The 27,648-nt window shown below is 36.8% G+C and overlaps 1 protein-coding gene across 1 annotated transcript in view; it reads left to right on the top strand.

Moving 5' to 3' along the window:
- Nucleotides 1-17,680, top strand: part of LOC114464998 (solute carrier family 23 member 2) — a 38,326-nt gene extending 20,646 nt beyond the window's left edge. The window contains exons 9-12 of the mRNA XM_028449704.1: nucleotides 5,865-6,029; nucleotides 10,418-10,526; nucleotides 17,125-17,220; nucleotides 17,297-17,680. Of these exons, the coding sequence (XP_028305505.1) occupies nucleotides 5,865-6,029; nucleotides 10,418-10,526; nucleotides 17,125-17,220; nucleotides 17,297-17,478 (552 nt within the window). The 3' untranslated portion in view covers nucleotides 17,479-17,680. The remainder of the gene's footprint in view (nucleotides 1-5,864; nucleotides 6,030-10,417; nucleotides 10,527-17,124; nucleotides 17,221-17,296) is intronic.
- Nucleotides 17,681-27,648: the final 9,968 nt, after the last annotated feature.

Genomic DNA, 27,648 nt, shown 5'->3' on the forward strand with positions numbered 1-27,648 from the left:
TCACTCAGACCAGCTTTTCCTTACCGTTTCATCCGTTTACCACGGTCCTCAGGGTTCTTGTCATCAGCCACCGCAGCCGCCATGGGTGCACACTTGGCCGCTGCTCAACTCCTTTCATATCCATAGTTTTCTCCAAGTTGCAAACATTTCACCGGTATACACCACTCATTCATACACTTACCCAGCCAACCTGAGTGAATACGTCTTCCGCATTATATTGGGTCATATGCAGGGCGCGCATGAGTGACGTCACGGGACGTCAGGTGACTTTACGGTTTCAGTACAGAATTATTTTATTTTCTCTTTTGGGGAATTTTTGAGTCGTTAGTAAATATATTATTGTGGTTAGTTCTTTTTGTAGTTTGTTAAAAATACTTATCTTGTGATTTCGTTTCTGTGTGTAGAGAGACTGTTGGTTTTCTTTCTTTTCATTGTGTTGGGGCGGGGCCTCAGGCTATATAAAGGGCCTTCAACACGACAGGAGGCTTGTGTGTGCTTGAAGGGGGAGCTGAGTACATGGAAGGTACCAATTCTTGGCAAGGACGAAGCAGGCTTTAAATATTGTAAATATTGTAATTATTATAGAAAGAAGTACACTTGGATCTGGTTTTGGCAAAGTAATTTTTTTTGTTTGCACTTTTGGGCGGACCTGCACAATAAATTCACCCAAACACGAGTCTGACTAAGCCATATCATTTTCTTGTATCGAACCCACTACACCTATCTATTGATTACCTTGTTAGGCTTCCTAATCAATGAAAATATAGCTTTCAATATTTTTGGTGTGGGTGTCTGAGCCTTTTTTGTGTCAGTGTACCCCTAGATTTATATATTTTTTTAAATCTGAAAATGTGAGAAAGCTTGAAAATTTCAAGAATTAATATGTGTAGAATGGTACATAGAACTGTAACATGGTTCCCCAAATTTTCATGGTAATTACAGTTAGCAAGTCAATTATCTGAACTCAAATACAATTACGACAGCAACAGCATTTTTTAATTTACAGTTACAGTTATGTTGTAATTATCAATTACGTGAATACCATTATAATTGATCCCAACCCTGTATAAATCCCAAATATAAATCAATTTATTAGTAATAGCATTAACATACTTAAACATAATTTGACCTTTAATTTCAACAACAGAAATAAGATTTAAATTAAAAAGCTCTTGTTTTATCCTTGAATTAACAGGATGTGGAGACATTGGTATTAAAAAAAAATAGCAGACTAACATGTTTAAAACAGAACATACAGTATTAATGTATTAACCTGTGTATTGTCAGAATGGGCACATGAAAGGGCCTCTGCTTTATTTTTTTCTGTTTGTTGGTCCTTAATATTAAAACACTACACTTTAGAACTATTTCAAATGTATCAAATATGAATTATTCAGATTTTTGTGCTGACCAAATGTTCAACGGCTAGTGTTGAAATATGCTTTTTTTTTTGAGCTGCTTGGGCAGATATAGGGCTCCTTAGTCCGTAGGGACATTGGTTGGGAACCGGAGGGTCGCCGGTTCAAGTCCCAGTACGGACCAAAAGAACAGAAGTTGTTCTGGTAGCTGGAGAGGGAGCTTCTCATTGAGCAAGGCACCGACCCCGAACACTGCTCCCTTCATTGTAAAGCGACTTTGAGTACCCAGAAAAGCGCTATATAAAATTGATGAATAACAATAATATAGTATAGTTGTCTTGTGTAAGTGCTTCCTGCTGCTTAACCAGCCAAAAGCATTCATTGAAAACCTCTCACTCCCTACAGTTTCAACATAAACATTTGGACAAAACTGAAATTGATCCTTTAAAGACCTGTGGAAAGAGTGTGGGTCACAGCCTACGCAGCATGTTGTTGGCTGTTTCTAACTACCATGAAATGCACCAAAAACATTCAGTTGTTTGCCTTAACATGCAAAAGAAATTAAGTAAAAATCGCAATTTATATTGAAATGTTTTTTTTCTTTGTGACAAGAAATAGCAATAAAGTATTATTGATAACCTTTAGAACTGTCATTTAAAGTGCATTCATTCATGCAGTCGTGTCTCACCCATGGGGGATGTGGGGAATGCGACACCAGCACTTTCATAAAAACAAAAATTCATCCCCCTCACTTTTTACAGTGGGATTCTTTTACATTTGACAAAGCCGCTGTTCCAAGAAGGTAAACAAAGAGTTAACAGCGATGAGTAAAGTGTAAGTAAAGTGATAAAAAATTAGTAACAGGTGCCAAAAAATGATCCAAAAGTGGCAAAAATGTGGCAAGAAGAGAGTGAAAAGTGACTAAAATTGGCCAAAAGCAGTCAAGAGTGGCAAAAAAAATTGACAAAAAAGAGGAAACAGGTGGTATGTAATGGCAAAAGGTATAGCTTAAATGAGCAAAATGTTTGAACAAAACTGGAACAAAAAGAGGTAAAATGTAGAGAAAAAGGGAAGTTTCGTTTTTTGGCGAAAAGGGGCAAAAATGGGACAAAGGAAGTTACAAATTGACCAAAGAAAAAGGTTTTCTGGGGGAAAAATGATTGAAATTAAAACATAAACATGTTGAGTATCAGTGACCTATTAAGCTATATTCTGGTTTTAGTAAATTACTTATTACACTAAATTGGGAACCCACCCTTAGAACACCCTCACTTTCAAAATCACTGCTCCACCCCTGCATGGGTTCATATCACGTTAAGCGATTAGGTTTTCCCATGTTTTGTTGTGACACTGTGAGCAGTAGAGTTCAACCCAAGTCAAAATTCTCTGCATTTTTACTAGTTTTATTGCTGAGGGCAAAAGAGTCTGGAACATCATACATAGGGGCCTGATTTTCTAAATGTAGTTTAATTTTAGTGTGCACGTACAACAATTGCATGCACTGTTTATTCAACTGTTGTGTGCGGTTTACTGAGATTGCTTAAGCAGATAATAACAGGCAAAAAGGTTGTGGAGAGCCACTATTTAAATAAGGGTTTTGTGCTTGAAAACTGGTGCGGGAATGAGGGTGGTTAAGGAGACAATATGGAGTTTTCAGGTCAGTTAGGATTACCAAAATGATTTGATTTCGCTCAATGCCAAAATAGTGAGAGAGAGAATTTCTGAGAGAATTTTGTATTACTTTCTGTTCCCTCTTTCTCCTTATCCTCTCATCTCATGCTTTAGGGTCTTAAAATGATCCATCTCAACATAAGGAGTCTAGTAGCAAAAATTGACCTCCTGAAAATCTGTGTTTATTATAATAAGCCTCATATTATCACCATCTCAGAAACATGGTTACATAGTAACATATTAGATGCTGACATAAACGAATATGCTGTTTACAGAGGTTCCAGGGGTGGTGGACTAGTGACATATGTCTCTGCTAACCTTACATGTGAACTCATCACTCCAACTATTGAGCCTGTTCATTTTGAATCTCTATTTGTAAAAGTATTTTTTCATGAAATTAAAAAATATGATAATTAGTAACATCTAAAGGCCCACGTCTTCTCCATCAAACTCAATGAACTGAACTATCAACTCAATTAACTCTATCAGGAAAAAGAGTGAAATGGTATTTCTGGGTGATTTCAACAGCAATTGGCTTCACCGTTCCTCCTATAATGACATTTAGTAGCAAGAATCAACCGAACACAATTAATAAAAGAAACAATTAGAGTTGACAACAGTTCCTCATCTTTGTTAGACTGGATACTAGTTACAAACCCACAAAGAATAACTACATCTAATGTATTGTCTGACAGCTTTAGTCACCACTCAATCATTTTCGGTGTGTGGAAAATCAAAATGCCTCAACTTCCACCCAAATAAATATCAATACTGAACAATTCATAAATGACTTGTCCAATTACAACTGGTCTAGATTTACCCTGATTCCTGATGTTGAGTATGCACGGGACTTTTTTTACTCTGAAGTTTCCAATGTAATTAACAAACATTCTCCATTTAAAACAATTTGTGTAAAGGGTAGACATCTCCCATGGATCTGTCCTGATTGGATTAATCTCTTTAAAAAGTGGGACCAAGCTTGGGAAAAACATAATAAATAGAAGAATCCCTCTGACTGGGAAGAATACAGGAATCACATGAGGAATCACTGCAAAACACAAACCAGGAATGCAACTACTACAGTATATCCTAATCCCAAACACTTCTGGAAGCATCTTAATCAGCTTGTTCACAAATCAAATAATGATTCTACTCATCGTGTCTTTCTCAATGACAATTTTATCACAGCCTTTAACACACACTTTTCTTTTATTAGCAGTGCCATGCACTGTGATTATTGGGCTTCTTTTAGTCCTTTAGACCATGTTGATTCATCCTTTTCCTTTACTGGAATTCAACCGTCTGATGTACCTAAAGTCATTTCTGAGATAAACAAGTTCTGATGAACTACGGCCTGGCCCGCGAAACATCTCTGCGCCAAATAGCATGTACCATGTTCCCGAGAATTCAGTCAATGACTCGATCCCACCGAGTAAAAAAAAAAGTCTTAATAGGAATAATGGGTCCCATTCATATATTGGTATGTGTCAATGAGAAAACAACTTTAATGGAAATTGCCAAAAATAGGGTGGTGGGCCAGGCCCCTAATCACATTGTGTGAGGCATAATCTTAAACTACCTTTCCATAAATTTGGAAATTACCAGAAATGGGGGGGTGGGCCCCCGGGGCCCATTTAAAAAAAAAAAAAAAGGGCCCCGAACATTTCATCATATTCATTTAAAGAGTATTCATACCAAACTGCATTCCGATCTAACAAGAACTAACGGAGAAGTAGTCATTTGAAAAATGGGCTCCCCCTCGCCCCCGTGACATGTACGGGGTAATGGGCCCCATTTATATATTAATATGTGCCAAGTGTGCCCGTGATTTGGTACCACCAACCGTCGTAATAATTGACTCACAAAAAAGTGAGAAATTGACTTTTGTTTTTTTTTTCTTTTAGGGTCCCTTGGGGCCCCCTGGGCCAGAAAATGGAAGTCGGGCTCCGAGCGTCTATGCGTACACATCCATAGATAATACCTACCAAATCTCAGCCCAATCCGTTCACGAATAACAGAGGAGTAATGATTTTACCTAGTGTACACTTAACAACAGTATCACAGGTTTCAATTTATTTTTAAATGTATTGATTTTTCTTTACCATTTGGTGGGAGGTCCTTCTGTTTTAAAGTGACCTCAGACTGGAACCATCTGCCTCCATCACTGAGGTCACTGACCACCTTAGGCTCCTTTAGAACAATATATTTACCTACTTAAAAACAGATTGTCAATGCTTTTAATGACAATGTTTTTTCATTTTTGTTTCCTCAACACAGTCAATAGAAAGAAACAACCATCGATGTGTATTGTTTGGCTTTGTATATAAGTTATATATGTGTGCCTATGTGTGTAAAGCTATGCTTTTAGTATGTGTATTGCCGTATATGTATATGTATGTTGATCTATATACTGTTAACATTTATGTGTAGATCTATGTGTATATATTTACCCTGAGTTGTTGTATGTTTTGTAATTTGCTGTTTGTGAAACGTTATATGTTCTTGGTCCTCCTCGAAAACAAGATGTTACATCACAAATCCTTTTCAAATTTCAAATTGTGTTATTTTGCCTGTTTGACAGACATAATCTGCATGTTCAGTCACATGGTTCAGTCACATGGTTCTTCCACAATTTCCTGATGTTTGAGGGCAAAGGGCAAGATGAACAAATTATACTTTAGTTTGGTTGGTGTTCATGTTTCTAAATCTCATAAAACAAACTTTAGCGCTTTATGCTAGCCCCAAGACTATAACTTTCACTTCCGCTATGAATACCCAAAGCTGCTTGAATACTTTTTGACTAAATCACCAAAACTTGTGCCTACTTTGTGTTAGGTGGGAAGCCGACTGGTCCTCCAGACAACTGGAATCCTGATGATCGTTTTGGGAATCTTCGGGAAGTTTGGAGCAGTTTTTATCACCATTCCTGATCCTGTCATCGGAGGAATGTTCCTTGTTATGTTTGGAATGATTGCAGCTGTGGGAATATCAAACCTACAGGTAAAACGTATTTTACCTGCTAATTTATTATAGATCAGGTTTAATGTTTTAGAGGGTTACGTACAACATCTTTGAACCAGTTCAAGAGCCAAAGAATCTTTACTGTCCTTGACGAGACAAACTCATAACAACTTTTACTGTTGCCTGTAAACAAACACCAGCAAATAAGTATATGATTTACAACAGCACTGGTGCCATGTCCAGAGTGTACCCCTGCCTGGTGCCCCAAAACAGTTGGAGATAAGCATCAGCACACCCTGTAAACCCTGTAATACCCTTATAAACCAATATATTTCAAACTTTTCCTCTCGACATTGTGACATATTACTATTGAGCTCAGAAAAACTCACCAAATTACCTTTACCTAATGACCTTTACACTAGGCTGGGAAAATAACAGTTTTTTTTCCAGTTGTGTCCAAAATTTAAGTAGCATTTATTGTTGGCAAAAAAGTGTAAAGTACAGTCCTGCAAAGAGTTGAATTTTTTCTAAATGAAATATTTTACAAAGAAACCAAAGGTATTATTGTAAGCGTTGGAGGCTTGTGGTGAAGGCAGGAGGCGGAGTCAGTCTTCTCATTTAACCCTTTTATTTTCCAGTGAACCACAAAGTGCTGGTAAATGCAGAAAAAATTAGAGATACAAAAATAACACAAAACTAATGTAGAATTGGACAAACTATCAAAAAGTAACCAAAAACTTAGGTAAACTTGAATAGCAAAAAATGAGGCATTGAACAGGCGTCTGCTATGATGTCCTGGAGCATATGCTGCTCACTCCAGGCCCAACTGCCTTTCAGAGGAGCTTCAGTAATCCCCTAAATATATACTGCAAGCTCCTCCTACAAGACAAACCAAATGTTAGTCAGTTACAAAAATAACTAACACTTTTAATAATTATCCTATTTTGAAATTATGTTCATATTAACTATATTTATACATATAACCCCTGCAGGCATTTATGGATTAAAACTATGAATTTATTTTAAGGCTTCCACTAAGCATAAACATTTAACCCCAAATACCCCTGGTTCCAGTTTACCAATGGTATGATCCAAATTACCCCGCTCTACTTCAATCATGGACCCTCCCACTCAGGTTTGGTCAGCAGCAGGCGGAGCTACACACACAACAGGTAACACATTATAACTGTCCCAATAAAACTCTCTAAACTACACAATGTCTGTTGGTTTTAAGTGTAGTAGAGTTTATCTCCTGAGTTCTGTGCACCCATGTATTGTAATTAAAACACCTGCTAGCTTATCTTGTTAGCAGCTATGTTGCTAATGCTAAGTGCTACTTTGCACTCATTGACAGGGAAGAAAAAGTTCAAAAAGCAAGTATGGAAACACAGACTCAACTCATTAAAAAGAACACCATCTATCTGCTGGTGTCATGTTAAAAATAATAGAAATGTCTTTAGTTGTGAGTAGAAGCTGGGTGCAGCATACATCACCCTAGTCTTGGGTTAGCCCCATGACAATTATTACATTTTGTAATTTAATCTGTTTGTTGTTGTTGCTCTAAAAAACAAAACCGATAGTGGACTAATCCATGCACCCTTCATTCTTTGGTTATTCCATTTTAAAACAAAATCAAAATAACAAACGGTGAGATTTAGGGCTGGGCGATATATCGAATATACTCGATATATCGCAGCTTGTAGTCTGTGCGGTGTTGAAAATGACCATACCGTTAAACTCGCAGACTTTTTTTTTTTTTTTTTTTAAATATCTTAGTGGCATTATGCACAAAAGGTGCACTTAAATTTAGTGTTGTTTTGAAATGTCATCTTAATGACAACATGCACAAAAGGGCACTATTTGTTTTAAAATATTGTAGTGGCATTATGTACAAAAAGTGCACTTTAATTTTGTGTTTTGAAATGCCATGTGAGTTGCATCCTGCACTAATGTCTTGTTTTGAAATGTCTCTGTGACAATTTTGCACAGAACGTGCACTTTCTGTTGACAATTTTATGTTTGAGCCACTCATTGTTTAATAAATACAGTTATGTCAACTTTGACTTAGTTGTGATATCCCCTTTTTTGCATGAAAGTTTAAAATTGGCATATATTAATGCAGTATGATCAAGAATGTTTTAATGTAGACATATAGAATCATCATACTGGTGTGATTTTGTGCATCAAAGTGTTAATTCAAGGGTAATGCAAAATATCGAGATATATATCGTGTATCGTGACATGGCCTAAAAATATCGCGGTATTTATAAAAGGCCATATCGCCCAGCCCTAGTGGGATTATTTTTGTTTTACTGACTTAAAACCAAAAAAGAAATACAGAAAAATAAAGAATCAGATAAGCAGAATTTTTCTGTTTTTGGATATTCCCGGGGAAAATAGAGCCAGCGCTGCATCTGGTTCCTCCTCAGGTCCTGGACCAGGTCTCCACACACAGTAGGACTGTTTAGGGTTCATTTCATTACTTTTCTGGTCCAGCTCCTGTTTTCATTCAGTCTGTGGATGTTTTAGCTCATAAAAAGCTGCTCACATTTATGTTTTGTTTTATGATCTGAATAGTATCCAGATAAACTGGTGACTGACTATCAACTGTGAGTCTGGTGTGAAGAACAATAGATGTTAGCACCTCTACCACTGGACACTTTTGCAAAAACATTTACAGCTTGTTTTAGGGCAGTAAAAATATTTATTTAGCATGTTATATATAATATCTTGAGCCACTAACAGCAGCCGTCAACACACACGGAAGTTGTGAAACGAGGAGCACCAGTAGATTCATTACACCACCTTTGGTTCACATATCATATGCGTGCTTTTTGTAGCTACCATTTTTGTATTAATGTTTCAATTTACCAGTTCATCAATAATGTGACTTATTGCTCCTTTTTTGTCCTGGAGCAAAAGTCTGTGTGTGGTGAGATTAAAACATGATGTACGGTATAGATTGGGTTATGGTTAAGCCTAATTGCAATGTGATATATACATACTGTATATATAATGTGACCTAAAATGATATGTATACAGCGGTGTCGGGTAATATCCAAAATTATAAGTTTAGTGTTTTATTATAACATATCAGCAAAAAGCTCATATCAAACATCCTTAATTACAGTAAACTGTAAAACATTGAGATGTTGAAACCAACATTGATAAACTAGTGAAAATTAAAACTGAAAAAAAATCTATAATACATTATAAACTAAAGTTCCAACACTTTAAATAATACAAAACTGAAGGAAAAAAGCCAATATTCCAATGACGAGTTTGTTCAAAGGGTTCACTCTGTCAGTCTTTGTAAAAAGTGAAACTTTACTCTATTTCCCTCCTCATAGTCTCACAAGTACTTTGTTCTCATTGTTAAACTACATTTCCCTGGAGTTTTAGTCATAGGTGTCCACATTATGTGGGAGATGATGTACAGTCACAGTGTTCTTATTTTTCTTAGAATATGAACTATAACACCAAGCTTTATGTTTCAGTTTTTCTGGGCTTTTACTAGTGGGAGATGACACATAAAAACTTTTTTCTTTGTCATACAGTATACCCCGGAGAGGTTGTATCTTACTACTACTCACCACTCAGGTTGTTTGTAGTTCCTACATAGAGATGATCTAATTCTGCATTCTATTCAGATGTATTAATAACCTGTGATTACATCTCTGTAAGTGGGATTTACAGTTTTGGCGTGATCTCTTTTCCAGAGGTGAAACTCACGATACTGTACTTGAGTTGCTTTTATGGGTACTTTTTTGAGTATAATTCTAAATCAGTAATTTTATTTGCACTTAGGTACGTTTTAAAAGAAGCCATTTGTTACATATCTACACCCAACCGTTACTGAGTAAATTGTGATTTATTTATTTTTAATTAATATTTCAACGGATCAACGGACATTGTGAATCATTAAAAATTTAAATTAACTTTAATTATTATTGTGTTGCGCAGAACACGCGCAGTCCTGATTCCCTGGGGTTTGTACCCCATAAGAGTGACATTTGCACACGTTTTAATACCCCTAAACCTTTAGTGAATCCGCCCCTACAGCCTGATCATTTTATTTATTTTGAATTCAATTCATTGGTGGTAATTTATTTTAAAAATAATTGTACATTTTGACAAACCTTTTATTTTATTCATATTCCATCTTGGAAAATAAATTAAGTTCCAAATGTGTAAGATTTGGTCTCTTCCTTTTTAAGTTTATACACGAGATGTTTAGGGAACCATGATTTATTAGCAACAATAAACATGGGGGGTGAAAGTAACTAGTAACTATTTAATAGAGCTACTTTTTACTTGTACTTGAGTATTTTATGTATGACTTACTTGTACTTGTGTACAATTTTAGTCAAATAACTGTACTTCTACTTGAGTGTAATATTCAGTACTCTTTATTTTTCTCTCTCCAGTACGTTGATCTAAATTCATCTCGGAACCTTCTGATCCTCGGCTTCTCTACCTTCAGTGGCCTCGTCTTACCTACTTGGTTTCACTCCAATGCAGGCATCATTGACACAGGTGAATGCCTCACTAGCACATCCCACGCATCCATCCATGTATCCAACCTTGTGTCTACTTTGAAAGGCTATTGTTCTTTTCAGTCAGTGGGGAAAGTACTTTATTCAAGTCAATTTTGTGTGATGATCACTAAAGTATTCATGCTCGATCACATGCTAACGCTTATAGCATGGTGTAACCCGGACAGGTTGGCAGTCCATCACATGTCAAACACACACACACACACACACACACACACACACACACACACACACAAAAAAGAAAAGAAAAAAATAATAGGAACAGAGCGTGGAGCACCTCACGATTCTACATACCCCAGCTTTAAGATGATAATCATTTGTTTTGCCCAACCGCTGTGTCGCATTGTGTCACAAACACATCAGATAATGTCAAAGGTGATACAAGGCGGTATAACGGCTACTAAAAATGGAACTGGAAGGAGTTTTCGTGATGTGACCCATCTGGAGCTGACTTTTTACAAAATGTGGAATAACAACTTTGTCCCTCTGAATGAGGCTAAAGGATGTATATCACTGTAGCAGAACCATTAGAAAGTGTTTTTTTTTCACAATACTGCCCCTTTAAATCAAACACACTCACACTGAATCATTGCGATCAGCATGACATGCACACACCATCGTCATGGCAAACATACAAAGAAATGCATACGATGCAGCTGACAAGTTGATGGCGCTGCACGAGAGCTTGACATTAATGAATCGATGATAAGACGTTGGAGATGGCAGCGTCAAAAACTGACTCAAAACAAAAAGACAACAAAAGCTTTCAGCGGGAAAAAAAAGCAGATACTGAACTAGAAAATGACCTCAAAGACTGGTCGGTTTCCACGGTGCAGATCTGACTGAAAGGCTGGAAGGCTGTTCAACTCAGACACCGAAGAAGACCTTCACTGGGTGATAGTGATCAATGACTATTCTGGTAACGAGCCGTGTTCCAGGCACTATTGGTCGTTAAACTTGTAAATATGCACAAGAGCCTGTGTAAATATTCAATGTAGACACCTGTGGCTTATAGACGTGTGCAGTGTATATGGACAAAATATATATTTTTTAAATTTTTTTAAAAATTTTGTGAGTGCAGCTTATATTTAAGTTAACTCAATAGTCCGTAGATTACGGTAGGCTACTATCCACACTAAACATTTGCGTGCTCAAAGTGAACATGCCTTCATAACAAGAGAGACGGGTACAGAAGGGTTTGAACCGACAATCTCTGAAGGTATTGAGTTGATTGCAGCAGCACGCAGAAGACGAGCTCAAGCGAATTCAGAAGAAGAAGAACCAAATTCAGAAGCAGCGCCATCTTATCATGTTCAATGAAACAAACCACTAAATTGCCTTTTCCCTTCAGCCCGTATTGCTATCGTTTTTCAAAAGACAGTGATTTCTATTCCACCTCTGTCATCTTTCTTCTGTACGCTACGTATCAACACAAAATGCACAGACAACAGGCAACACTGAATGTGAGGTTCTCCTTTGCCAGAATCTCATAAGGACTGACGACTGACATGTTTAACACCACTAAGCATCAGACAAAAGTGGTATTTACAGAAGCCTTAACTACATAATGGCAGACATTCCGCCAGTACTTGATTGGTCAGATAGCAAAGTGTGTGTAAACATTGGCTGTGACCCAGAACTCACACACATTCAACTTTTGATTCCTTGTTTACGTCACAACAATACATCACCAAACCAGACCTGACATACCACTTACACATGTCAAAACAAGCACACCAGATCAGTTAGTAAAGACCACACACTATCTGAACATGTGACAGCTTGTCAGGACACAGCGCCAGTTTGCGACAGAGTGTCATCACAGCTGTATCCACAGGGTGGTGGCATCTCCATTTACTGTCCAGGGGTGCTGTTGTATGTGGGGCAATCACTGCGTAATATGGAATAACATCAGAAATGTAAGAAATTCTTATTTTGTTGACCGTTGGCCTAGAATTGGGATACCTAGATGACCAAAAGTTTACTTAAAGATGTATAATAATTCCTAATTGATTAAATCAACAGAAAAAAGAGAAACTTGTAACCCATTCATAAAATCTCAATGGTACCAAAATAGCTTCATCCCATCTGTATATTTATTATTGATAATTGTAATAACTGAAACTGAAGCACGTATACAGTTCAGTGTAAGTTGTCTTGTGACCTGCTGTAGGCGGTGCAGTAGTTTTTCATTTTTAACCAACCTGTTTTTGAAAGTTATTACTTTCAATAGGCTTAAAAATAAATAAATCAATTAGAGCTGTGAATGAAGAATGGAAGAAAGTAATGTTTGATAATGAAAAGCAGTAGTAAACCTTTTAGTTACAGTACCATCAAGTCTCTCTCTCTCTCTCTCTCTCTCTCTCTCTCTCTCTCTCTCTCTCTCTCTCTCTCTCCCAGGGTTTAATCCAGGTTAAATGTGGTTTACAGGTGACCTCTCGTTGTTTGTGTAGTTCACAAAACCATCAGTGGCTGAGGGGGAAAAGTGAGTGGATTATGTATGTCAGCTCATTAATAATAACTCTGTGAGAGGTTTGTGCATTACCAACACAAAGCTAGTGAAACCACTTTTCTAGTAAAGTAATTATGGATTTAGTAGTCTCCAGTTTGCATTATGTGATCACCATCTTCACTTAATCAATACACAGCAAGAGGAACCCAATTACTGCTGAGAACAAACAACGCTAATCTTGATGAAATGAGATAACGTCCACTATTAGCCATCAGGCATCAGTCTTCTAATCAAGGAGGAATCTTATGCAACGTTGAATCTGACACATCAGTTGACACTGTCTATGGAGCACTATCTAATAAGCAGACATAAGACTTTGATCCACGAGTCATGTGATGCTAGTAGCGCTCAATGACGTGCTAATCCAGAGTTCAACACTGGGCATCAGGAGTTGTCTAGTGTCTTTAGGTCTAGGCTGCTTACCTCTCAATCCTCTTGGCTAGCCCTCATGTCATTGGCTCAGAAAAAAGCACTCTTCTCCCAGAGTCTCCCCAAGCATCAACACACAGGTCTCCTCTGGTCTGAAGCTACAATAAACAAACTCCCACCTAAACGTGTGTAGTTGCCCATGCATACGTGTGATTACAGATATTAAGGATGGGGAGGTCTTTAAACATGAGAAACTAAATACAACTGCAGTTTATCACTCTTGATTCAACTCTGGACTTCCTCAGTGGTTTCTTTTAGCTATTAGCAGGTATTCATCATAATAAAAAGGTCCTTGTTTTTACATGAGCCCTTTGTCAAATACAATCAGGGGTAGACAGGCTATCTGGCATACCGAGCATCGTCCCATGGGCCGTCGACCCAAATTTAGGCAAGTCCGGTTCGCTACTTGTTTTTTTGATGAGCGAGGGGAGGCAGACATGGTAACAGGTGGCCAAAAATGGTCCAAAAGTGGCAAGAAAAGAGTAAAAAGTGATTTAAATGGGCCAAAAGCAGTCAAGAGTGGCCAAAAAATGGGCAAAGAGAGGAGCCAGGTGGTATGTAATGGTAATGGGTAGCTTAAATGGTAAATGGACTTGATTTGGACTAATGGTAAATGGACTTGATTTTATATAGCGCTTTATCACCACTGAAACAGTCTCAAAGCGCTTTACATAACAGCTCATTCACCCAATCACTCTCACATTCACACACCAATAGGACAGGACTGCCATGCAAGGTGCTAGTCGATCACTGGGAGCAACTTAGGGTTCAGTGTCTTGCCCAAGGACACTTCGACACATAGTCAGGTACTGGGATCGAACCCCCAACCTCTCGATCAGAAGACGACCCACTACCACCTGAGCCACGGTCGCCCTTAAATGAGCAAATTGTGGCAAACAGTCGTGAAAAAGGGCAAAAATGTGAAACAAAAAGTGTAGAGAAAATATAGGATAAAAAAGGAAACAAGTGGTATTTATTGGGCAAAGAATTGCTTGTTTGGATGAAAAAAAATTAAAGAATGCACAAAAATTGGATAAAAATGTCAAAAAGAACTTGCAAGAATTTACAAGAAATAGGAAAAAAAGGATGATAGTAGTTAGTCTGAAAAATGTGTGAACTTTTTGAAAAGGGGAAAAAATTGGACAAAGGAAATACAGGTAAAATGGGTTTAAAAGGTTTTGCCCTTTTAAGGTTTTTTGGGGGAATAATAATTAAAATGAAGACATAAAGAGCCACATGTTGAGTATCACTGACTTTTATATGATGTCACTGATAATGTAGTTGTCTGGTCTGGTCTGGACACAAAATGCCAGGGCTGAATTTTTGTCCCAGTTCACCCATGAACACAATAGATGGAAAAACCAACAGCAGTTCATTATGAACATTCATAGACTTGGATGAGACAAAATATTCTCTTCTCTTAATTTTTGGTTTTCTATTGTTGTACATATGTAAGTGGTTTTGTTTCTAGTAAGACAAGAGAGCGGCCGAAGGCAGGCTGCAACACTGCAACTTACAGTATATGGTGCAAATCATCTCAATTTTTTATAAAGCATGAAGGATTTATTGTCACATTTCAGTAAAGTTTTTTCTACAACTGAATTAAAAGGGAAGGATTGGAGGGTGATCAGGGTTAGGAGCTGGGAGTTCAGCAGTCTGATAGCACCGGGAGAAGACACTCTTGCAGATTTGGGTTGAAGGTTGAATAATTCATGGTGAGGGTCTGTGTACTGAAGTCTTTGATGATGATCAGAGCTTTTGGTGAAACAGCGATTGACATCCAGCTCCACGACAGAGGGATGAAAAGTGATGATGATCTTCTCCCTCCACTGACCCCACCATTCCCTGGAGAGCAATGCAGCCCACAGAGCAGAGAGCTTTTCATCTGGTCCACACGCTCATAAGATCTCTTAAGTTGTGTAGGAAGTGCAGACGCTGGTTACCGTTCTTCTTAAAGAGTCTATGGCCATGTGTGACGTGCACTCCAAGGAATCTAGTGATGCTGACCATTCAGGTGTTGACAGGAAGGACCAGGTTGTTTTTGCTTGAGGTGGTTTCATCTCCTTCCTGTATGAAGGGGCGCACGAGGGCATCACATTTAGGAAGGTCAATCTATTCCAGAACAGATGTGTTTCAGAGACATGTATTAGAATTTAAAGGGGTGATGTTATGAAAAAATCACTTCATAATGGTTTTGCTACAGTGATATACATTCCTTTAGCCTCATTTAGAGGGACAAAGTTGGAAAGTTATGATTCCTCCCTCCCTTGTTATTCCATTTTATAAAAAGTCAGCTCCAAACAGGACAGTTGGATTTTTCCCCCAATATTACGTCATAAGGTGGAAACCCTCCTCCTAACAATCCTGGCTCCTCCTCTCCTATATAAGTACTGTGGGGCAAAAAAGTACATAGTCAGTCACCAATTGTGCAACTTCTCCCACTTAAAAAGGTGGTAGAGGGTTGTCTTCTGATCGAGAGGTTGGGGGTTCGATCCCAGTACCTGACTATGTGTCGAAGTGTCCTTGGGCAAGACACTGAACCCTAAGTTGCTCCCAATGGTCGACTAGTGCCTTGCATGGCAGTCCTGTCCCACTGGTGTGTGAATGTGAGAGTGATTGGGTGAATGAGCTGATATGTAAAGCGCTTTGAGACTGTTTCAGTGTGATGATAAAGCGCTATATAAAATCAAGTCCATTTACCATATCAGTGGACAGCCACGTTGTAGCACCCAGGGAGCAGTTCCATTTTTAGTATCCGTTATATCGCATCCTATCATCTTTGACTTGATCTGACGTGTTTGTGACACAATGCAATGCAACGGTTGGACAAAACAGTGAACTATCACCTTAAATGGACTATTCCTGTAGTAAGTAGTGGAGAGGAGGAGAAGAAAGCTACGTAGCAGCTCCCGGTGAGTGTTTGAAACAGCCGACTCAGCTGACTAACTCACTAACTCGGCTGCTGCCACACACAAACACACACACACACGCGCACACACCGTGGAGCATGTTTTTTACTGTAATGTGCAGTTTATTGGCTGAAAACAATAACAAAAGTGTGTGCATAGCAAACTGTTGTGTGGAGTCAGCGTCTACAGACACGCCTATTCATGAATATGCATAAGTCGGCCTCAAAACAGCCCGTTTTTAGAACTGCTCAGAAAGTCATTTTTCAGAGGCTAAAACTCTAGAAAACAGGCGAGTTTTGGAAAATAAACCTCAAATAGAGATGAGTGAAAAATAGCGTGATACTGGACCTTTAAATCAGCCTTATAATGCTGAGGCAACGTTTTGGTTTTGTGCTGCTTTTTTGAAATGTAAAGGAAGATAAAAGGTTAGAATTTGTGTTTGTGCTAAAGAATCAGACAACCACATCTGACACATGAATTATAGCTATGGACTATGTAGAGATGGGTTATTTTTCTGTCCTACATCATTTACAGCCATGTGCCAGTTGCTGTCAGTTCTGGGTTGTGAGGTGCTTGTAATTCTTCCAGGTTTATTTGGTTAAAACTTGACCTCTGGCCCATGTCTGAAGGAGGAAAGAGCAAAGATCAAAACAAATTAAGATGTACTTTCATTGATTCTGAAGCTTTTAAAGGGTAACAGATGGTTTTGTTTTCTTGTGTGTGTGCAGGAGTAAAGGAGTTGGACCAGGTCATTGTGGTGCTCTTCACCACACACATGTTCATCGGAGGATTTTTTGGCTTCGTTCTTGATAACACCATTCCAGGTATGACGAAACAGTATATTTACTGTCTCTCCAGCTTTTGCACTATTTTCTGCTTACTTTGTGTTTTTCTGAACAGGAACAGACAAGGAGCGAGGCATCAAGAGCTGGAGAGACAAAGTGCACGGTGAAAGTCAAAGCATGTGTGATCATTCATGCTATGAAATTCCTTTCTGCAGCAGAGTTTTCAAACGGTTTAGATGTTTTCAGTACCTGCCCTTCCTCCCATCCTACATGACCACCAGGGAGGGGCTCGAGTAACAAAGTTAACAAAGTCATTTACAGCATAATGACTATTTTAATTTCCTTGAGCCAAAAAGTACATTTAATTCTAATAATAATCTATATGTCTTGTTGATTTTGTTCTTTAATGGCACAAATTGAGTCACAACCAGGGTTGGGTTCAATTATAATTGTAATCACATAATTGTTCATTAATTACAATGTCATAATTATAATTGCAATTATAATTTTAAAATTCTGTTGCTGTCGTAATCGTAATAAAATTTGTATTTTAGTTTAGATACTTGACTGTAATTTTAATTGCCACATGTACAGTTCTACACGTATGTAGTTAACACTAAAATAGGCTCAAATGTCCACACCAAAATATTAAACCTATATTGTCATTGATTAGGAAGCTTAGCTTAAGGGCGACCGTGGCTCAGGTGGTAGAGGGTCGTCTTCTGATCGAGAGGTTGGGGGTTCGATCCCAGTACCTGACTATGTGTCAAAGTGTCCTTGGGCAAGACACTGAATCCCAAGTTGCTCCCAGTGGTCGACTAGCGCCTTGCATGGCAGTCCTGTCCCACTGGTGTGTGAATGTGAGAGTGATTGGGTGAATGAGCTGATATGTAAAGCACTTTGAGACTGTTTCAGTGGTGATAAAGCTCTATATAAAATCAAGTCCATTTACCATTTAACAAGTGTATTTTACAGCTGATTTAACCTGTTAGCATTAGAGATGCTAACAGAAAGCTAACACAAGAGGAATGTTGACTTTTATTAGGTTATTTATTTCAGGCTCAGTAATTGTGATTAATTCTAATTGAACTTTAGTAATTGATAATGTAATTGTAATTGACTTTTTGAGGATAAGTTGCTGTAATTGTACTTGACTTGTAATTGAACATGGGTAATTGAAAATGTAACTGTAACTGAAAAATGCACTTGACCCCAACCCTGGTCACAACCAATTCTTTGTCAATGATTTTTACACTAATTTTTTTAACGACCGGAGGTTGAGGCACAGATTATTTTGCTGTGTCACAGATTTTGTCACAACACTTGTCTACGACTCGGGACATGACGAACGAGCCAGTGTTCCTCTAAGAACTTCCAGATAATAACTTGACTAAACCTTAAGTATAATACGTTATCTTTTGGTAGAGCTTGCAATTAAAATTCACTACATATATCTGTTAAATGTGAAATTGATGTTTTTAAGCCCTGACGGCTCTGGTTTTTCCTGGAGTTTGCATTGATTAACTTTAAGCACACTGACCTTTACCCAAAGTCCAAAAACAATGAAGTAAATGTGTTGACATTGTGTCTGTGAGAGCTGGTAAACGAATGGCATCATGTTGTCCCAACATGTTTTTGGATCTTGGAAAGTAATGCAAGTCTTACCAATAGATCCAGACAATTATTAAAACACAACTTTTTCATGCTGGCATTTGCTTTTTGAAAGGTAAGCAAATTGAGATTCCTTAAAAAATAAAAATGCCCTTTTCATACTTTGCTATTCAGTGGATTCAGTGAGATGTTATTGGACCTTCTGGCCTTTTTAATTTTAATATTCTGATGGGAATAAGAACTGAAGACTGTTACTTTCTTTAATTGTATATTTTATTCAAGCAATGTGGAAAGTTTTGTCTTTTCATATGTGCAACGTCAATATTGCTTGAAATTTAATCCAACAACAATTTTCTATGAAGTTTTCACCAACATTTTCAGTGAACATGTCATTAAGTCATGTGACCACTGCAAAGGGGTGCTCAACAGGATTTTAGGATCTTTACTACCTCATCTAAAATAGACCACTGTCTTTTAATTGTTAGTGTGTTTTGTTTATCCTGACATTTTACAGATAAAGTTTCCTTGTGTCCTTAGTTTGTTGTTGTTTTTATTTAGTTTTTTACATTTATGGCTTTATGTGAAGAATTCTATTTTGTGACGAACTGAAAAGATCTAAACTGTGACACTGCTGAGTCATCGGTAATACAGTTCTACATGTAAAAAGACAATGTTTTCTTATTTTTACAATTTCTAATTTATTGTAACAAAACAAAGACAGTATACACAATGATTTCTTACAATAATACAACATGTGACTGTATTAATGTTGCAATGAATAAAGAACCTGTGGAAACAATTTTAACACAACTGTGTTGCAGGTAAAAGTTCTGTTGACAGAAGCTCATTCACAAAGCTTGGCTTCCTCATCCACATTATTTTACCGGTACTTTCCGCACCAACCTTAACAGAAATGTGGTGCGGTGCTAGGGGGCGCTATAGCCACGTCAGGAAATTCAGTAGCCCCAGTTAAGCTCCTTGATCATTTTATTTAATATTTTAAAAATATTTCATTAATTTATTGAGTTAAAAAACATTAAAAAGTTCAAGAGTAGTCATTCTGTTATAATCCTGTGTGTGCGTGCGTGCGTGCGTGTGTGCGTGCGTGTGAGCGTGTGCGTGAGCATGTGCGTGTGTGTGTGTAGCCTTTATAACACGTGTTATAAATATAATATCTGTAAATGTGCATAATTATTTATGAAAGCCAAATACAATGTGACAAAGACAACTATATTACTCATGAAATATATATTTATGAAATATATAAATAAAAATTAATTCTTTTTGTGTAGTTGTATATTGCAATAATTAGGGCCCTATAAAATCAGGGTTTTTTCCAATTTCTGTTTTCCACATTAGTTTTTTTCAATTCCATTTTTAGTTTTTTTGGTTTGTTTTTCTTTTAGAAATAATGTTTTTTTTATTAAAACATTAGTTTCTAACTCCTGTGAGAAAAATTATAAATACTAATAAATAAAAAATGATAATTAAACAAAAATGTGTGTAAAAAATAAAGTAAGACAATTAAAAGGTAGATATAAGTTGTAGTGACATGGATTATTCTGACTGCTCATTTTTAATTATTTATACGTCATATAAAGATGTATAAAAACAGCAATAATGTCACCCAATAGTAAATTCCAATCAGGGATCAATGGTTTACAGAATCTGATCAGGTTTATTGAATAACTTTGGATCAACTTAATATAAATTCACTAATTTAAATGATCCTGATGACATCATTCGTCCACAGCAATAAACAACTTTATCCACAGACGTTGTGTTGCACAGATGAGACTCAGTAAAACTGCTCTTAAAAACAAAAAAAAACATTCCTTTTCCTCACGGTGACGGCGTTTCATTTATTTCTCATTTGCAATGGTTGGTGGTACCGAATACCCCCCCATTTCTGGTCATTTCCAAATTTATGGGAACATAGTCCTGTGATATATCGTTTCAAAGGTAATTCAACGTAGATTACTATCATGCCTCACACAATTCATTCCGGCTCCCGGGGCCCCATTTTTCAAATGACTACTCCTCCGTTAATGCTCGTTGAATCGGGCTGTAATTTGATCTGGATGTTCTATGAGCGGATGTCTAGAGCCTCTCTGAGACCTTTTTTACTTGGTGAAACCAAGTCATTTTATGGAATTCTCGGGAACGTAGTACGTCCTATTTGGCGCGGAGACGTTCCGTGGGCCTGGCCGTAGTTCATCCAAACTTGGTTAGAAAGTTGTTACTTATTGATCCACATAACAAATTAAAGCAATAATATTTGATACAGATTACTTCCATTGATTAACAGCAGAACCCTTTGTTCCACAGTGTCCTGTAATCAGGAAATACTTTTTGGCAAATTGGAATCCCACTCAAAGCCAGGGTGATCGATCTCTAACACCTGATAAGAGCTTTTGTTTGAAGATGTCTCTTACTTGTGATTTAGCATTAGCTAATCCTGTTATATTTGTGCTAGGAGAAATTCAAGGTTTATTCCATTATCTCACAGAGTGTATTTGTTCACGATGCATGTGTAAAGTACACATATGGTGCTTGTGTGTGAGGTCCAAATCTAGCTTTTCTATGTCCCAAACCTGTTGGACCATATGTTGGTTTTAATCTAATGGAGCCAATAATGTACAGTTATATGACTAGGCTTAGGCCACTCCCACGGTGGACAGTACAATCCATGCCTAAACAAAATTGTCGACTGAAGTTGAAAAATGAAGTTCACCAATTTATGTATAAGTTTGGGTAATTGTAAGTGGAAAAAAAAGTTTGCATGTGATAATGTTATGAATTGACATAAATGAACATTGCACATGACTTTACCTTATATTTAGAGGTCAATGTGGCTTTATTTCAACAATAATCAGCTGTTTGCTTAGTCGACGATAATTAGGAGGTTAAAGACTGAATTACAGTTAACACACTCCAGACCAGTTGTAATATTCATCAACATACTCGCTTCTTCTTCCCTAAAGATCTAGAGAAGCAGCCCAAGCTCAGAGAACATTAACCTGATAAAAAATAAATACAAACCATATTGTCATTGTTTGTGAGTGGAGTAGACAATGTGATCATGGAATGGAGAAGGTTTTAGTTGCTCGTTTCATGGTTGAAAGAAGAGGCCTTAATACAGAGGTCCCCAACGCCCGGGCCGCGGACCGGTATCGATTCGTGGGTTAATTGGTACTGGGTCGCACAGAAAGAATATATTATTTACATTATATTTATTACCTGAGCCTGAATGATGTTTTATTTTGGAAAATGACTGGATTCTCTCTGCTATATCTGTTTATTCCTCAATCTTGACTCATGTCAAGATGCCTCCAAGTTAGCAAAATGAACAAAAAACTCTGTGCAAAGTGAAAGAGCTAGTCAGGAGACAGAAGAAGAGCCTATGACTTCAAAGAAAAAATTAAATTGCATTTAACAGACAATAGGAGTCCTACTTCAAGTATGGATTTATTGCGACAGGTAGTTCCGCGAAGACCACGATATGACTCAGCTCTACCACTGATTTAGCGTTATGGTCAGTTGTATTTTTCATGCACTTTACATTGGTTTTTGTGGCGTACCTTATGTTGAAGGCATGTTTAACCTTGACGCTGCTAATAAAGTATAAACAGTGGATTCACGTGTATTATTATATTTAGAAAATTACATTTTTATGGCCACATCTTAAAGCCCGGTCCAAGAAAATATTGTCGGGACATTAAACCTGCCCGTGGGTCAAAAAAGGTATATAGACATATAGGCCACAGTTACATGATGTTTTTTTTAATACTGAATTCAATCAAAGTAATGATTATGTAGAAATAGTGATACCAAATTGAGGTTTACGTGGAAAACACGTTTATTTGCCTTTATTCAATTCCGCTTTAGGTCTGGGGATTGAGAAGGCATCTGATTGGACGGGGTAAAGGTGATGCTTGCTCAGATGGCCATCTTGGATTATGTTGTCACCAGCACGTCAATGCGACAGGACAAGCATGCACAGAACGATCGCAATTAATTTAAACGTATACAAGATCAAGAAATGATTTCATTGGGAAATAAAATCAGAATAAACAACCACTTAATTCAGATTCTAATTTAATTCGTAACGGCCACTTTAATGACAAATTAGGTGTTTCATTTTTTATTGTGAATTAAATGGGAGTTAAAGCTCTCACGTAAACATGGCCAATGTGAGAGTAATTTGTGTGTGAGAGACAAGATGACGTCAATACTGAGTATGTGAGGTACATTTGAATTATAGCCTAACGGGGCCCAAAGCCTTCTTCAACTACTTCCCTCCAAAGTTTTAAAAGTTTAAGACAGCATGGTTCCATCGTTTTACATGCTTTAGGCCAGGAGAGTCATTTAGTTTAGGGGCAGTTTGACGTCATGTGGACAATACACTAGGAAAACAAGCATCTCATCATTCATCTGCCAGAGTTTGCACTTCACATGAAAATATTATGTGTGGAATTTCATAAGTTTCATTAAATTTGGGGAATTTTTGTCAAATAATTTGAGGAAAACTGATGGATTTTAAAAAAAAATTCAATCTTTCAAAAAATGTGACATTAAAAATGACTGCCATCATGACAAATGACTACAAATATTGTGGTGTTTTATTTAATTTGTGTATTTGGAGGAAATGAGATAAATTTGGTAATCTACACTATAATTCATGTTTTCTCTGTCATTTTGACTTTCTCCTGCTGTTTGAATTGGATACTCTAAGACTGGATTTGGTTAAATAAACCCACGTGTGGAGCGCCAACCTGCCTGGTTGCTACAATATTTACCAGAACACAAAATCAGAGATATCAGGGCGTCATCTTCACATTATTAGGATACATATTTTTATTGGCAGTTTGAGCACATAGACCCACACAAGCCTGAACAACAAGGCACACAAATCAAAACACACCAAGTCTCTAATTTCTCCTCCTTCTAACTGTAACTGCCAAGAAATTCTCAGGAATTGACCAACGACTCTGCTCACTTTGATGGATTTTTGACAGGTGGTTGTAGAGGCCATGTTATCACTGCAGTTCATTATCTGAAGGTAGTAATTAGAGTCATCATTAACATGAAAAACAAGTCTAGTTCAAGCTTCTCCATGTCATCATGAACATGATCCAAAAAACAGAGCCTAGAAAAAATTCTCTGCATTGTTTGCCACTAATCTTTGCCCATATTTGCATGAATAGTTTTCAAAAAATAATGTGGTATTAAAACATATAATATCAACCATTGTAACATTGGTAGCGTTAAGCAATAATTTAGGTCAGGGGTTCTCAACTGGTCTCACCCTGGGACCCAAATTTTGCCACAATCGTTAAATCGTGACCCACTTTTTTTTTTTTTTTTTTTGAGAATTCAACCAACCAAATTTAGTTTTTCAAAAATATTTGTTGAAAGCACACATATAATCTTTTTTAAAACATAAATCTATGTATATTCCTGTGCAACATGCATTTCACACCATGGCTGTCGAAAAGACAAGTCCAACATGATACATTAAGTAGGCTATTTATTGATTTTTGACCAGCTGCCCGCGACCCACCTAGTACAGCTCCGCGACCCACTCTTGGGTCCCAACCCACCAGTTGAGAATCGCTGGTTTAGGTAATAGAGTCTTGATGCATTTTGCTTTAAATTTGAACATAACAAATGTGGTTTCTGTGGTGAACTCTGGAATAACTCCCTGTAGGTTTGAACTTTTCAGGCAAGTGTTGCTTTAAAATACATCTTTATCTGCACTTAAATAGATAAAAATAAAGCTCATTCCATTTACTTTCTGTATAATTGGTAGGTGGAAAAAAGGCGTTATATGTTAAATGCTAATGATGACAAAAGCCATTCAGAGAACCTTATTAAAAACAAATCTGTCGTTCAAGGCTCATTATTTTAAATGTCTAAAACCTAAGCGTGACCTTAACCTTTCGCTGGCTTCTATTTAAAACATCTGATTGGTAAAGTTCACAACCTTAAAATCTTACAGGACTCTAGCACCAACAACAGGTCCACACTTGTTTTACTCATAATCCTCTCACTGAACTCATTTTAAATGTCAGAGTCTCACTGAAATGGAAGTTCAGAGTATTTGTGGCCTCTGTAATTGTGGCTAGACTTTTTACACGTCCATGTCCAGAAGGCCTCCTTCCCTGTTCACACATGTCCATAAATGTACCTCATTTAGTGCGTACTATCTTTTATAGTCTTCTTTTTTACGGTGGCTGAGAAGTGCAAAACACTTTTACAAATCCCACAATACATTTACAATTTTGAAAACAAATTTACATGAAATAGCTCAAACACTTTTACAAAGGTTGAAACAGATTTACCATGGCGCATCGTAAATATAAAAGTTTTTCGATATTTGTTCATTTCTTTTGACTTTTTGTAAAAGTGTTGCAGTAATTTGTAAATTGTTTTTCAGTATTTGTAAATGTACACCATACTTTTTCCTTGCATTAACCATTTCCATTCCAATAATAATACATCACATGACACAGTCTGCACTCTGTTAAGAAATAGAATGGCTAATTCTCTATAAAAACCTTTAAAAAATAAATAAATAAATCTACTAAAATGTCTTCTACACTGTTTCCTTTGGAAACTTTAAACCCAACCTGGCAGTAAAGCTTCTGCAGCGGTTTGCTCTCCTGTCTTTGTGGTTTTGATACTTTTCTCACTGTCACTTCGTCCCCGTAAAGGAAATGATCAGTTTAGTTAAAGGCCTTATATATATATAGATATATATATATATATATATCCATTATATACAATCATATGAAATGGAATATAAGGATTCCCTCAGAAGGAGGACAAATAGAGAAGAGAGTAGAGCTGATACCGCCAGTGGAAACAAGCCATAATTAATAAACTGATTGATGAATAAATGAATATATTAATCAAAATAGCTTAGTTATGCTAGCATTTATCTTGTATTGTGAACATTTCAGGAAATATGCAGAGTTCAGAGTAAGAAAGTCGTACTAATGCCTACGTACTGTGAACCAGTGCTGTTTTTGACAGCAAATTTAGATTTAATGTTTGTAAATACACACAGACAGATTTGATTTAATCAATGCATAAGACCACATGATCACATGAGTTCCTATTGTATTTTTGTCCAATGTGACAATTATATTTATTTTTTTAAATTAGTCAGTCTAGATATTGTCAGTTTGAAAAAATGTTGAAAACAAAAACGATGACAAAAATGTTTGGTCTACAAAATAAACATAAACAGTAACGTGTGGAATTCTCATAAAAATAAAAGCTGTGCTGATCCTTTGGTGAAGGGTAAGGGTCATTATGTTTTATGTTTTTTCTCTAAAAACAAACTAAAAAGGCCTTTTATGGATTTATTAAATAACATCTGTTTCTTAAAGTTTACTGGCTGCTCAACTAGGCAGACAAAATACATGACCACCAATAACTTCCTGTCTGTTTTTCAAGCAAATGAGACTTATTTTTATTGTTGAGTTATTATAATTAAAGAATATAATAATTACACAATATTGCATTTCCTGTTGTTCAGAAATCCAATTGTAAGAGCTAAATGTACACTTTGCCAAATATTAGCATTTACACTTTAAAGGCCAGACAGAAATGTCATTAATAACACTACAGTAGGTTTAAATGTATGACCACCCCCATTTAATCTGATATGGATGAAACTCTGTGGGGTAATTGAGGAACTAACTTGACATAACTGTCAAAAGTGCTTGTGATGTCATCCTGCTACCAGATAAACAAATAACTGAACAACAGTGAACATTTTACCTCCTCCGAAGGTTAAAGCCAACAAGTTATAGAGAGAGACGAGAGATCGATGCAAATGATTAATAATGATCTAAGGCCCCATAAAGGCTTTTTTTTCTAAATAATTTAAAACACATAAAACACATGTGGTGTCCTCTCTAACACCACAAACAGAAGCTCATATCACTGAAGGTTGTTTAAGTATGAATAATTTCCCATCCCTTTGCTCAGAGATTCATAGTTCATTACACAACACACTTTAATACAGACTGTAGTGTATTCATAGAAACACAACCAAAACAATGATCATTTCATCAAATGCTGTGAAATTGAACACATTTTCCAGAAACATTGATTTAATGTCTTAACATTTCCCTTTCACTGTGTCTAAACCGGTTCTTAATCTTTCTCAACAGTTTCAACTCTCATCAGGTTGTTATTTCAGAGGAAAAAGCAACAGTTAGAATCTAGTTCCTAGAAACAGATAAACATGACTGGACTCAATCAGCAGCTTTGGAATTATTATTATCATTGCCACAGACAAATTATCATTTTAGATCAGTGATGCACGTTAGGGGAAAACCAACAGTTCAATTGTATTGCACAACTGTATCAGTGGTGCAGTTTCCCTCGTTGTTGAAACGACTTCTCTTTGAAAGCATCGACTTTACATGAGTATTTATCATTTGGAAACTTTTACTTTTCCAGAATGAATGTTTTTAAATAGTTTTTTTAAACTTGTTTTCTCTTAAAGGTAAAATGCAATCGTCCACAACCTGTGATCATCACAGAAAGGATCCAGTTACTGTATCTCTGTTAAAAACACTGATTTCATTTATTTATCTAGAGGCCCGAGCCTCTTTGACACGCTTTTTTGGCGCCCCCTTATATTGTATTTTTTTATACCAAGTAATTGATATTTATGTTATTGTTATATTAATATTATCAGAATAATTTACAACACTTGCATTGTGGTCTTCATCATACCCACAAAGACGCTTTACATAAGGACATTTTATTTAATTTTGAGAAAGAATTTCATATACACATATAACATAACACAAACAAGTAAATACAAGCTTAGTA

The sequence above is a fragment of the Gouania willdenowi genome, chromosome 6 (assembly GCF_900634775.1).
Source record: "Gouania willdenowi chromosome 6, fGouWil2.1, whole genome shotgun sequence".
Classification (NCBI taxonomy): domain Eukaryota; kingdom Metazoa; phylum Chordata; class Actinopteri; order Blenniiformes; family Gobiesocidae; genus Gouania; species Gouania willdenowi.